Source organism: Pieris brassicae, chromosome 13 (assembly GCF_905147105.1).
Source record: "Pieris brassicae chromosome 13, ilPieBrab1.1, whole genome shotgun sequence".
Lineage (NCBI taxonomy): Eukaryota > Metazoa > Arthropoda > Insecta > Lepidoptera > Pieridae > Pieris > Pieris brassicae.
Window position 1 is genome coordinate 307,605 of NC_059677.1, and position 14,103 is coordinate 321,707.

General features: G+C 33.9%; 1 protein-coding gene across 1 annotated transcript; it reads left to right on the forward strand.

Moving 5' to 3' along the window:
• Window positions 1–221: 221 nt before the first annotated feature.
• LOC123717832 lies at window positions 222–3,452 on the forward strand. Its single transcript, XM_045674060.1, has 4 exons — window positions 222–290; window positions 1,409–1,566; window positions 2,198–2,323; window positions 3,317–3,452. Exons 1-4 carry the CDS (start codon window positions 224–226, stop codon window positions 3,407–3,409), a joined length of 444 nt encoding a protein of 147 aa, XP_045530016.1. The 5' UTR covers window positions 222–223; the 3' UTR covers window positions 3,410–3,452.
• Window positions 3,453–14,103: the final 10,651 nt, after the last annotated feature.

Here is a 14,103-nt window from a genome sequence, read left to right on the forward strand (position 1 = left end):
TCCTGGTAGACTAATGAACGGATGGAGTAAATTTGACATGCATAAGTATACAAACTGTTCCTAAATGAATAAATAACTTTTGAATTGAATTCGTGACTATACAATACAATTACAAAATTAACCTTGAAATCACAAATTAAAATATCATTTTGATTTTATCAAAGATTATATCAACGTTAGTTGGGAAATGTGTCATTATTTCGATTATTTTCTAACGAACAACATGTATTATGTTAATAAAATTCACTTGATTTTCGTTTTGTATGTTTCATTCGTGTTTGCTGAACAAGGTAAGTTTTGTATTATTTTGCTAAAACTTTCAACTTGAACGTAAAGAACGGTAGAAAAACATAATCATGAACTGTAATTTATGTCGTAACACTCAATGACCATTTATAACTTATAAATTTAATGATCATTTATTGGTTTGATATGCCTTTATTTCATTAATCTATCCTTCTAAAAATGGCGATCCGGCTCGAAGAACCAAAATGTACGGTTCCTGGGTCAACGGGATGCTTCAAATAATAGAGATTTATTGATTTACTCTATATTTACCACTCGCGTGTTACAATACGATATGAGCGAAATAATGACGTGCTAATTGCTATGTACCGAATGAATACAATTTAACAGTCAAAGAGAGTGCCTACGTCTGGCTATGCTCTCGGGGTGTAACTCCGACGATTTGGGAAATCGTCACGCTTATAAGTGATCGATATGTACATCCATAGGAATTTGTCAAGCTTGTAAATGAGCACGAATGTACGAACCTTGGCACGTACATAGGGATCATCACGCTTATAATTCTAAGATAGCCTGAGTGAGCAAAATGTACAGCTTTGGCTCGTACAGTACATATTATTTAATTTTATCACTATTATTACATTATTCGAATCACATAGGTTTTAAATTCTACTACAATTTATTTGTTACAATTACTTGTGTTTAAATATGATTTTTATATTACATTTGAATTTTTTGTTGACTAAAATTTTCTTGAGACAAAGTTGTGTTTTTTGTAAATAAATAAATCTTTCTATGTCAGTAATTATATGCATGATATATTCATTTATCGTAACAGGTACCTGCGCACAAAATTAGAAAACCATTGGTTCAATTTTTGAACTGAGTTACACGAAATTATTTTGAAAAGTTTTTCGTAATTCTCCATTTCTGTTATGAATATACTAATCTTGCACAGGAGCTTTGTAATCCGTAACTGATATAAATATAGTTTCAAATTGTCTAACACAATAAGCCACGCAGTACTAATCAAATTACTTTTTTTTAATCAATAAAATCATATGTGACTTTGTACGTATGTCTTAGTAACATTGTTATAATTCAAAATCCACACGAGTGTTAATAAAACCTAGTAAATTTCTCTACATAACACTTTTCTCAGAGAGCCACTTAAAAACTGTAATTCATAAAGCGTTGGCGGCAAAAGCGAGACAATGTATGAGAAATGTGAACGCTACGGAGGCTGACTTGGAATATTTAAGAAATGAGCCGCCATTTCCAGAAAAATCTTCTTGTATTATTACATGTTTATTGGAAAAGGTAATTTCTTATTTAGTTTAGTTTATTTAATTTATTTCTTGCCTAGTGGCTTTGGCGTGCGACAATCATCCATGAGGTCGTAGGTTTTAGCCCCGACATATATTTAACATTCGCTCGAACGGTCACGAAAACATCGTAAGGAAACCGGCTTGCCTTACACCCAAAAAGTCGACGCCGTATCAGAGGCACAGGGGGATAGGTACTTGCCTATTACATCGACAAATGATCATGAAACAGTAGTGCAACTGTTTTTTTTTAATTTAGAAGAACATAATACTTTAATTCTCGTAAATAACTATGAAGAAATACATTTTTTTAATGTAACAGGAGGAAAACGGGACGTTGCCGGACTTCTAAGAATTGGTACGCTCTTTTCTTGAAGACCACTTTTTCGAATTGGTTTGGAAATACTTCAGTAGGCAGCTGGTTCCACACAGTGGTGGTGCGCTGCAAAAACTGCCTTGAGAAACGTTCAGTTGTGGAACGGCGGCCGTTGGACATTATTTATTTACTAACAAGAATTAATTGCTAACTTAGCCTGCTATGAATGACCTTACAATAACTGACCGTAACATTTGTCTTTCATCAAAGAAAATCTATGAAGATGGTAAAATATGTACATTTCTTTTAGATCAATATTGTTCAAGACAACAAATTTTCTAAGAAAGGATTCATAATGATTATTTCCCCGCTTCTTTTAACGAACACAAAGAAGTTGGATCACATGAAAAGTGTTGCTGAAAATTGTGATAATGAGGTATAATTTTTTTTGTATCAAAACCTAAATATAATCAGATATACAGTATTAACAAATTTTCTTAATCTACAAAATAATTGAAAAAAAAAAAAAAATAACACAAATTTCAAAAGTTTGTTCCCTGGGGCAGTGTACCTTTGAACCCCTGGCTTCTTTTCGTAGGATTTAAATAAAAATATATAAAAGTATGATTTACAAAATATCATTTGTATAGGTGGATAAATATTTTAGTTTAACGTCTATACTCAAACATACGATAATATTTAAAAAATACATTTTTAAATAAAAAATTTACACGGCACAAATTTATTTAACACCAGAAATCCGTCTTCCGTGTGTTGTGTCGTTACTATACACGATATCTTGTATGTTTTTTGCTGGGACTATATTCCATGGGATGCCGAACCACTTGTTGCTACAACCTGCACTAACCAAAATCACGAGTGATTTTTGATTATATATATGTGATGCTTGAATTAAAAACAATAAATATGTATTGAAACTATCAATATAATTTTAATGGTCGACTAATTAAAAACACAATACAATATACAATTCATTCCTCGATACAAAAATAATACAAACCCACTATAACTTTTGCCTAATTTCGTTTTTATTAAATCATTGCGAATATTATAGAACCAAAATTTAATTAAATTACGGCATATTAGTTTGGCAGAGCGTTTACGTATATTTATGTTTTGCGAAACACTGTATCGTCCGTTACGCGACCTTCAGGCATACGTTTGTTTCATTATGAATTTTGCTAGCCTAATTCGCGCTCTTAACTGAGGCAATGCATCTTATTGAGATATGACTATTTATTTCATTATACACGAAATTAAGGACCCTTCCTCCCATATATTGTCTAAGACATGGTTCCCTCAGGATACGCATAAGTTCTTTCTACAGCTGGCGTTTAAACCGTACATACCTACGATTCTCGCTAGGATCATACTTCATAAATGGTGAAATTCATATTTAAATTTGCAGATAAATCATGACGAGGTTTCAAAATGTCAGTTGGGAAATGAAATAACAACGTGCGTTTACAAGTATGCCCCGGAATTACACTTCAAGAGCTGAACAAATAATTTATCGACGTTAAAAATGATGTTTACTAAATAAAGGCCACTTTAACAAATGCATTTTAATTAACTAATCCATCACTTGCTACACCTGTATGTATGATATTATTAATTCCAATCAGTCTGTGGTGGAATCGTTGACAACCAGTCACTCCGCGCGGATATATGTGGGGTATATCTGCATCTTCCACCGGATTTACCACGTTGTTCAGAGGAGTAGTTGGGTTACAAAATATCACCTCGACATCCGAGGTTTAACAACCGAGCGTTCTTAAGGCAGTTTCTGCTGCATACCACCACTATTTCGAACTTTCTGAAGTATTTCCCTCCAATGCGACTTAGGGTCCAGGAAGAAAAGAGCGAACCACTGCTTAATTGTTCTAAATGTGAGCAATGTTGGATTAGTGGCTTCAGCGTGCGAGTCTCATCCCTGAGGTCGTAGGTTCGATCTCCGGCTCTGCACTCGCCTATCTATGTGCGCTTTTAAATTCGCTCGAACGGTGAAGGTCATTAGGAAACCGGCTTGCCTCAGAGCTAAAAAGTCACACGTGTGTCAGGTGCAGGTGGCTTATTATTATTATTATTAACAAATAATTATGAAATCTGAGGCCCAGGCCTAAAAAAGGTGTAGTGCTACTGCTTTATTATTAATTAAAATCAATAAATTAATTTTAATGAAGTTCATGGGTGTCATCTATCTATCCCGCGGTAGAATATTTGAATGAAGTCATTTGCTGGTCTCCAAGATATGCTTCGTTAACTGGGATGCGGGGGTTTTTGCATTTGTACATACATTAATTACTTATTCAAACTGACCCTCGTCACTGACTTACAGCTGCCACATGGCCTATTTACATATATATGATATCTCTGAATAATATTTACATTTTTTGCTGTTTGTGATTTGTCCATTTTTATTGGCATCGTTTTGTAATTTTTAATCATAAAACTTTACAGAAACATGATTGTGATAAAATTGATGTAACGCTATACCCTATTAGCATTTTAAAAATAAATGAAATGCTGCCAGCGTTAAAAGCACTAAAAAGCGTCGCCTAAGGCCTTCAAAGGTAAAAATACTTTTAAAATATATCACAAGAGTTGAGCGCATTTAACAAAGCAGACGCAAAAATTTAGTTTTATTAATGTTTTAACTCCAACTTTGGTGTTGTTCCCTTTGGAGTGGAGACTCTTGGGCTGTGGGGTTCAAGTGCACAGGCGCTAATTAAAGATTTAAGTTGGCGCCTGACAGTACCGGTGACTCCAGAGCTGGTGCTTTCCTCACTTAATAAGTATCGTAATACAGCGATATTATGCTCCCAGCATTAAAGGTACACAAACAGTGCCACAGTAAGCCAACTTTTTAAATTTTTTATTATCATTATTATTAATATGTAGGTTGATAAATTTTACTTTTTTTATATAGAACAGGGGGCAAACGGGCAGGGGGCTCACCTAATGTTAAGTGATACCGCCGCCCATGGACACTCTCAATGCCACAGGGTTCGCGAGTGCGTTGCCGGCCTTTTCAGAATTGGTATGCTCTCTTCTTGAAAGACCCTAAGTCGAATTTGTTCGGAAATACTTTAGTGGGCAGCTGGTATGTAGGTTTTATTGCTTATTTTTTGTTATTATTTTTTACTGTATATGTGTATCTTTTTTAATACATTCGTCTTGTCTTAGCCTTATATTTCTGTAAGTTTTCATTAATAATATCTTACTAGCCAATTAGCCCTTAAATAAAGCTTGTAATCTTTTTTCGTGTTTACATTTTCTTATTTCTTGCAATTATTGTATTAAATTAAGTAGGAATTTATGTAACTTCAATATTTTGTTATAAATTTACGCGAATCGTAGACAAAATGTGAACGTTTTCCATAAACCAAAACTTTTTAGTGTAGGTTTGGCATGAAAAAGTGGACCATTAAAAAATACCTTATCAATATGGATGTAATTCTTCATACATTATTACTGCGATACGCATTGCGGTGGCCCTTACGACATATTTTGTAGCCTGTAATAAAAGCTGAAATTATTACAATAATGGCTTACCGCTTTAATCACGCTTTGGTAAGGGTCTGGATTCTATGTGCCGGTAAAAAAAAACGTGTCATATTCAAAGCGAATATTATTTAAATGAACTTTTCAATGTTTGCGTTCGAATGTGGTTACCGAGAACAGAATCCGCGCTGCAATTTATACTTCAAAAGACCAAATTATCATGTTACCAACTCTTTTAAAATTAACCTATTTTACCATTGACAGCTGCAGAGATATTATTTAATATTTTTTTTAGTTTATCTAGTTGATAAAAGGGCCTGGGACTAGTGCTAGACAGCCTCATAATTTGCGATATTTATTTTAAAATAAGAGTTGTTTGACATTATGATTGTAAGTATGATGATTTGCTATTTTAAAAGAGTTACCGAGAGTTTTTTGCTCAGGCTTGTTCTCTCGGCCTACACCCTCTGTCTTCTAACGTGCAGTAAGTGATACCTGTATCTTATCATAATTAAAAAAATATTTGCTCTGCTGTTGAGGACGTTTAAAGAACTATGCAAAAATGGTATAAAGACTTGGCTGATCCAATAGCTGAGCTGGAACTAACTAATCTAAAACAGAAAAGGAAATGTTTGACACACGTCATAATGTATGAGTATAATTAACGAACACTATAGATTAACAGACGTTTTTAATAGTCCGTTGGGTAAACTGACAAAAGGGTTATATTAGTTCCTATACTGTAAAAAATAGTTAGTCTTTTTTTAAATATAACTAATAAATGTGTTTTTTTTACATGTATGTATTGTTTTGTATGTGGTGTAAATTGAAGTAATCTGTTACGGTAGCTTATTTTGTCTTGTCTGGACTGGATACTGACATTGTTCGATAGGAGCTAACACCCAGCTCTAAGCAGTGTCACGGTTACATTATTTACAAACAATGTAGAATTGTCATTATGGTGAAATCGTTCCTCTTTATAATATTAGTGTAACTTCGAGAAATTCTTTAAATACAGAATATAAAATTATAAATGCATTCCTGTACACAAATTAATTAGTTTATCTAACATCATTTGAATTTCGAATTATATTTTCAGTATTGCCATCATCGAATAGATCAATTACAATCAACTTGTTGACTGGCTGTCGAACCTACCTAACGCAATCCAAATTGAAAATTAAGATCTTGTTATTGGTTCAAGGCATAATTAAAAAATGAATATCTACCATCTTATCATTTCCATTACACTATTGTTACAATTGCTTATATCCGTTAGTTTTTAAGGAAGGTTTTGCCGCGCTCGCGTTATGTGGAACCAGTTGCTCAGAGTATTTCCGAACCAATTCGACTTAGGGTCTTCGACTTTAAAACGGATGACGTACTTCCTTACTACCTTACTATATTCTGAACCCAAAAATCACCTTAACAGTTTGCTATACTATGTTTTGGTGTTTATACAGCGAAGACCTCGGGTATTTGTTCAAGTGAAGACCAACTTGTAACTTTACAGCACTCACTTCCACGCAAGTGTTGGGTAAGTTCTTGTTATGTAAGTGTTGGGTTGCCATCATTGATTTTTGCAAAGATTTGTATATTTTTGCACACTTACCAGACGATCCTTACATGTTTTCTTTACATAATTTTAACTAGCTCATACCCGTTTGTAATCTGTCTTGTTATTATTATTTGATTCCCACGTATATATTTGTTTTATAAACGTTGCTGAAAGATTATCTTCAATCACTTAATCATGCTACATACGTACAATTTGTGTTTAAAATTTTCCTAACCTACAAAGCAATAATTAAAAAATTAAAACAAATTTGAAAAGTTTGGTCCCTGTGACAGTGTACCTTTAACGCTGGCAACATTTCCTCGCTGTATTGCGATACTTATTCGTTGAGCCAGGAAAGCACCAGCTCTGGAATCACCGGTACTATCTACCAGGTGCCAACTTAAATCTTTAATAAGAGCCTGTCCACTTGAACTCCACGGCCCAAGAGTCTCTACCCCTAAGGGAACAAAATCGAAGTTGGAGCAAAGACTCTTAAAAATGACTACAGTTGCCCCTTCTAAGTGGTAGTTTAATATAGAGGCCAAAAAACGGCATACTTACTATTTTAAAATAATTTTTACAATATTTTGCATACGAAAAAACTGGTATACTAAAATAAAATCGGCACATGGTGTTATAGAAAACAATACAGTAGATAACTAAATTAGTATGTAGTACACAAATATTGTAACTATAGATTTTACATTAATCTTTATAAAAAAAGAAATAATATACAGTCAAACAGTGTTAGCTACGTAAAAGTTGATTTATTTTTCAAAAATAAAAGCAAAGATAAGCAATCAGAAGATTTTTTCTAGAAGTGGTAATAATATTTTGTATACATATCGATAGCCTTGTATTAATAATTAAATCAAATCAATGTATTAACAAGTAGCTTATATACAAGAGATGTGAAGGTCCTGTGAGGCAAATTTATGACTACAATTGTCTCTATACTACACAGAGGAGAAGTTCAAAGAACCTAAGGCACTAACAAAATATTCCAATCGCTAAGGCTATGTATCTATACTGTGTGGAATCACTTTCCTCAGCACTTAGATGCCCATTTCATCCATTGTGCGTTAAGTCCTGTCTACTTAAGCCAGCCTAGCTCGTTCCAGAAGCTCAGACGTCCTGAGCACGTTACAGGCTTCACGAAGCGACCTCACTGCTCCAAGGATCTCTGTTCGTTGGGAAGCCACAGCCACACATTTCATGACTACACTCTAAAACAACTGATGCACAAGGAACTGTCTGTCGCCTAGAACAACTAAATGACAACGAACGTTTATTAAGAAGACAGTGGCCCGTTATTGTGTCTATCAATATTTTGAGATTAGTTCAGTTGAGGCTTAGAATTCGCTTTGACACTAGCGGGTTTGCTGCTGGCAGTACCATTTTCAACTTTCTGCAGTCCGCGTTTTGCTACCAACCCTGATGTTGGAGTACTGTGGATCTTTGGTCAATCCAGGCCCACACTTGCGAGAAGGTCAAGAGAAGGTACGTTCCAGCCGGAATCATTCTGGTTCGCTAAGAATATATGTATCTTCAGTAATTGAAGAGCCTCATCTTAAACTTGGGAGAACAGTTCATTCTTACCAATCAGAGACCTCAAGCAATAAAAATAACCTACATACCAATTGTAATAATTACAATAAGCAAGGATATAACTCCAGTGTTCTCCTGACCTAAAAGCTATCTACAGTGTTATCCAATTAAAATTTCTTTTGATGTCAGCGCAAATAATCAGATTTTTTAATTACAAGCATCCTTTATCGAGGTTAACGATGTCTACAAGAATCTTATCAACCTGAGTGCGAATTAATTAAAAATAAAAAATATAAATGTAAGGGATATAATTAATTATGAGAGATTCGGATCCCTTGCTTTGTTTAGTTTTGAATGTTTATTGAGGCAATACCGTAGCAATAGCCAATTTTCACTTTACATTCGTGTATAAAACACACGTTGATTTGATTACTAGGGTTTTCTATTTCTTATAAACAAAAACAAATAAATTTAAGTTTTCCATCAATCCAACCACCAAAATTCATTATGCTTAAAGAATAATGAAAACTTTTGTAACGCTTACCAAGGTTTTTGTGTACTTTTGGCAGTCTCTTAGTCTACGTAATCCACTCTTGGACTACATAATATGAGCATGGAGAGCGCTCATTAAGCACTATTTGAGAGAAGCCCGAGCTTTGTCTTGTAGTGCCACGGTTTAAAATGATTGCTTCTTAAAATGTAGGTTGAAAAAATGTTAAGGAAATGTTGTTTGACCCACAACTTTTACCTTGACTAAACGAACTCAAATGTGTAGTGTTGGCCTTGTGGCTTCAGCGTGCGATTCTCATACTTGAACTGTAGGTTCGATCTCCAGTTGTGCACCAGTGGAAGCGCACATAGATGGACTATCTATGTGCGCTTCTAACATTCGCTAGTGAAAGCACCTTGACCAAACCGGCTTGCCTTGCTTGTGTAAATAAAATAGGCACAGGAGGCTGATTACTACGTGCCTATTAGACAAATGATCATGAAACAAATACAGACATGCCTTGCATCAGTCTGCCTGACACGCGTTGGTCTTGGAGTAATGAGTTTTCGACGATGTTTGAGAATCTAGCTAGTAAATCTTGCTCTAACCAATTTAACGGGAATAATATGGACAACCTTTACAAAACCGCAGGCTCCTGGCTTATGTAAGATAAGTATTACAGCCCTTGGAGTAGGCTAATCATTAAAAATGTCTAAACATAGTGTACATAGTATCAAAATATGTTTTTTTGTGTAAATCATAATAGTTAATCATTCATTAAAAAAACATGAAGCCATTTATGTTATATTACAAATAATGTACGTTTCTCAAGGTAGTTTGCCATGAACCACCACTATATGGTGCCAGCTGCCCACTGAAGTATTTCCGAGCCAAATTAACTCAGTATCAGTAAAGAAAAAAGCGTACCAATTCTTAAAATTCCGGCAATGCACTTGCCCTCTGGCAATGTAAATGTCTATGTAGGTATCACTTAACATCAGATTAGCCTCCTGCCCGTTTTTCCCCGGTCTCCCCTGTGACATCGATCTCGACTCAACTCCATATATGGACCAGGCCATGTCCCTGTCCGTCATACCATTTACCATTACCCTGTCTACCATATGCCGACAGCGAATTGAATCTTATTTCTGCTTTCGATAAGAACTTGGCGAAATAAATTCGTTCGTTCGTGTAATCGTTGTTGATAACACAGAAGGCAAAATTTCACGTCACCGTTAACCAACCAGATATGTATGTATGTATGTATTGTAAGCTAAACCATTGTTGAAAAGAGTGTCCATGGAGTTTCTTGCCGGTTCTTCTCCATGAGACCCACTTTTTGGAACCGTGCAACTAGACGTTTCATAACAGCCTGCAAAGGCCTATTTGAAATAAAAACTTTAGATTTTTTTTGATTGATTTTGATGATTTTTTGATAGAACGATCAAGTGAAAGTCTCATCGTCCCCAAAACTGTACACAATAATAAAATAGTAATAATCAAGCATAGTATTGTCTTTTGTTAACATAGCTTTTACACATTAAGAAAACACTTTTTAATTGAATTATTATTATAAACTTATAATTATTTACATAACTTTAAATTTTCCGACGTTTCGCGTGCTTTAAGTCACCGTGACCACGCACGCTGTACACAATAATAAAATAGTAATAATCAAGCATAGTATTGTCTTTTGTTAACATAGCTTTTACACATTATGAAAAAATTTTAATTGAATTATTATTATAAACTTATAATTATTTACATAACTTTAAATTTTCCGACGTTTCGCGTGCTTTAAGTCACCGTGACCACGCACGCTGTAAAGCACGCGAAACGTTAGAAAAAATAAATAATAATACATAGCTTCAATCCGTTTAAAAAGTGTTTTCTTAATAATCAAGCCAGTTCGGGACTGATAAAAAAAATCATGTCCTACTTGTAATTAAGAATTTCGTCATACCTGTAGAGTGTTTTTATTAATGCCACACATTATATGTAAAATTTGTTATTATTTTAAAAATAAATTAAATATATATTCATTGTAAAGTTAAATCTGTATATTGATTAGATTATGAATGTATCTAATAATCTGATAGGAAATAATTAAAAACTAAGTAGAATAAAAAATTTATGTTAACAAAAATATTCCGACAGTGAAACTGCGAGGTATTGCTTGTAATCTATATGTTAATGACGCTTTCGTTTGTCTAAGGCCCTCAAGACCTCAAGCCCCTCAAGATTTAAGATCTAAGGTATAAAATGAAGCACTCAGTGACCAATCTCACTCCACAAATAAAAGTGTTACTTATTCAACGCCACAGATTCCTGTAAATCCATTATTGCAGTGTCTCAAAGGATGAACCACTCTTTTTCTATTCGTTGAACGTTTGATCATTTTAAAACCACTAGGGTTGCTAGCTCCTTAGAATCTCAATGCTTAAGTATTTTCTTTATAGTGTGTTTGTTTAAATAATAAAAAAATATTAGCTAACGTTTTTACTTTAATACATAGCTATATTTTAATTAATAAGTTCTCGAGAAACACCATTGAGTCAATCAAAAAACGATTTTAAAATAAATTTCGTCGTTGGTTTAATACGTTCGTTTAAGCCCAAGTTTTTAGATTTGTATTTTAGATTTGAACCACTTTCACAATAAATAACTTTATATAAAAAGTAGACAAAACATAGCCAAGAATCTAGACCGTTTTATTTCCAAAAAATAAATATGTCAGACCTCACGCTAGACTAAAGCTACTAAAATAAATTTATAAAACTTAAGTCCAAATTCCCTAATTATATTTAGTAAAAAATAAATAATGCTATATGTCAAGATAAAAAACTGGAGCAAGAAAGTTCTAAACTGGTGCCAATAAACGCAAACAAGGAAGACAATAAAGAAGGTAATTTAAATTCAAAACAGCAGGCACAGTGCGGACAGGAATGGCGGGATTTGAAGGAGGCTTTTACTAAAAAAAACAACATAAAAAGAATGAGATAGAGATAAAAAAGTATTTAAGTGTGAAAACAATTGAAATAAAAGGTTATTATTCTATAGTGGTAACCCTACCATGGGAAGACTATTCAGACATTGACAAGCAGCAGCGGGAAATACTAAATAGAACATTCTCGTCTTATTCCAACTTGCAATCGGATTGAAATTGTACTGAGTAAAATAAAATGATTGGGACAGGGTAGAACTCGAACGGACGAATTTTGAAGCTTTAGGAGTGAAGGTTTGTAATAACGTAGCCACTTGTTGTCCAAATCAAATTTGGAATCTTTATTTATTCATTCGTGAAAGCACAAAATATCCAATCGTTCGGCGTTATTTTTTCAATTTAGATAAACAAATAACATTGGTAGAAATACCTTCCAACACTACCTACTTCAAGTTTATGAAAAGAATTTATCACAGCAGCAGGCATCATAAAAAACTGTTGAAAAGTCAAATTTTTCATAGCTTTTATTACTAGTCATTCATATTATTTGTTTCGTTTACTGGTCATAATATTGTAGTGACTGTGATGATCTTATACCATGAAACGTACTAAGTTATTTCGTCTGAGGGCTCATTTACAAGAGCGGCACGATGTCAACGGCAAAGACAACTATAGCTGTCGACAGCTGTCATCGCATCGGCCGTAGTCGTCGACCTATATCGAATCTTGTTTGTGTTTTTAGCGTGACTTGTCCGCCATTTTGTCAGTTGACTCCAAATATACATAGTTAAAGAATGCGCACGCGTTTCGATTTTATAAAATGATCTCCAGTGACAGTATTGATGTTGAAATGCTTATTATGGCAGGAAAGAAAAACGCTTGTATTTGGAATTATAAACAATAGAAAACAGAGCGTGGGTGGCTCGTATTTGAAGAACTTGTAAGTTAAGAACAAATGCATAAATGAAAAAAAAATTGAACCCAGTGGTTAATCTGGTCGAGAATCGTTTAGGTTGCATAAACAGTACACGTTTCTACCTCCTCAAAATCATAAGAAAAATATCACCATTAGGATTACTCTGTTACAAGTCTGATATACAAGTTATATTCAACAATAAATTATACTAAAATTAGCCAATAAAAACATTAAATACTTAACTAAGTATTTTTTTTACTTATCTAACTTTAATGACGTTCTGGTTTATGACATTTTCCATCAAACAATTTTAATGTAAGGGGACGGTAAAACTTTCTGGATTTATTGCCCGTTCTCAGAACAAGGCCAGGAGGCCTTAGTTTTGCGAACGGATGACGTAGTCTTCGGCGGGTAGCGTTCGCGAATTTTGTAAACGTTCTTGTCATTCACACGCATGCGCTAAGCCGCATATAAACTGAATAAAGGTATTTTGATTTTCGATTGTTTTTGTTTTGCGTGTTATTCCCACGAGAATGTAAGTACGTGCTCCTATTTCACCAGGCCTCCTGCTGATAATTTTTCAATAATGCTGATAAGTTTTTAATTTATTTTATTATTGTTTACTACTTAAGATGTCATGTGGAACATGGTATAATGGTTGCAGCTCCTTACATACGTTGTGTAAAAAACTTGGCGATTAAAAAGAGTGGCGGAGAGTTTATTGCCAGTTCTTCTCTTCCGACCTCCGCCCTTGATTTGAGAACTGGCAGTAAATATAAAATAAGAAGCATTTCATATACATTTCTGTTTTTGTTCACAAATGTATCTATATGAATAAATTATTTTTTACATTGACATTGATTGAGTAGTATCTAATTTAGCTGTGCTGTGTGAAGGTGTGTACGCTCATGATGCAGGTTATTTAGGATTATATAGTTCCGAAATAAATAAAAAAGACAGTCTGAGAACTTGAAATTTATACAGAGTAGTAAACAATAAATTTTATCCCGCACAACAAATAAGTTTAAGCAGTTCTATACAAAGTCCCAATAATTCGAGCTAATATTTAAAGGCCCCGAACCGAAGTTGTAACAGATTTTCTCACTATAGCAAAATAGTTTGTTCACAATAGTTGTATTGATTCGTAACTCAAACACTGCTTGCACGTACGATTTTTAACTTGTTTATGTTCGCTACTTTGTATTTGTATAAGGATTTTAAAAAATCTTTGCGCA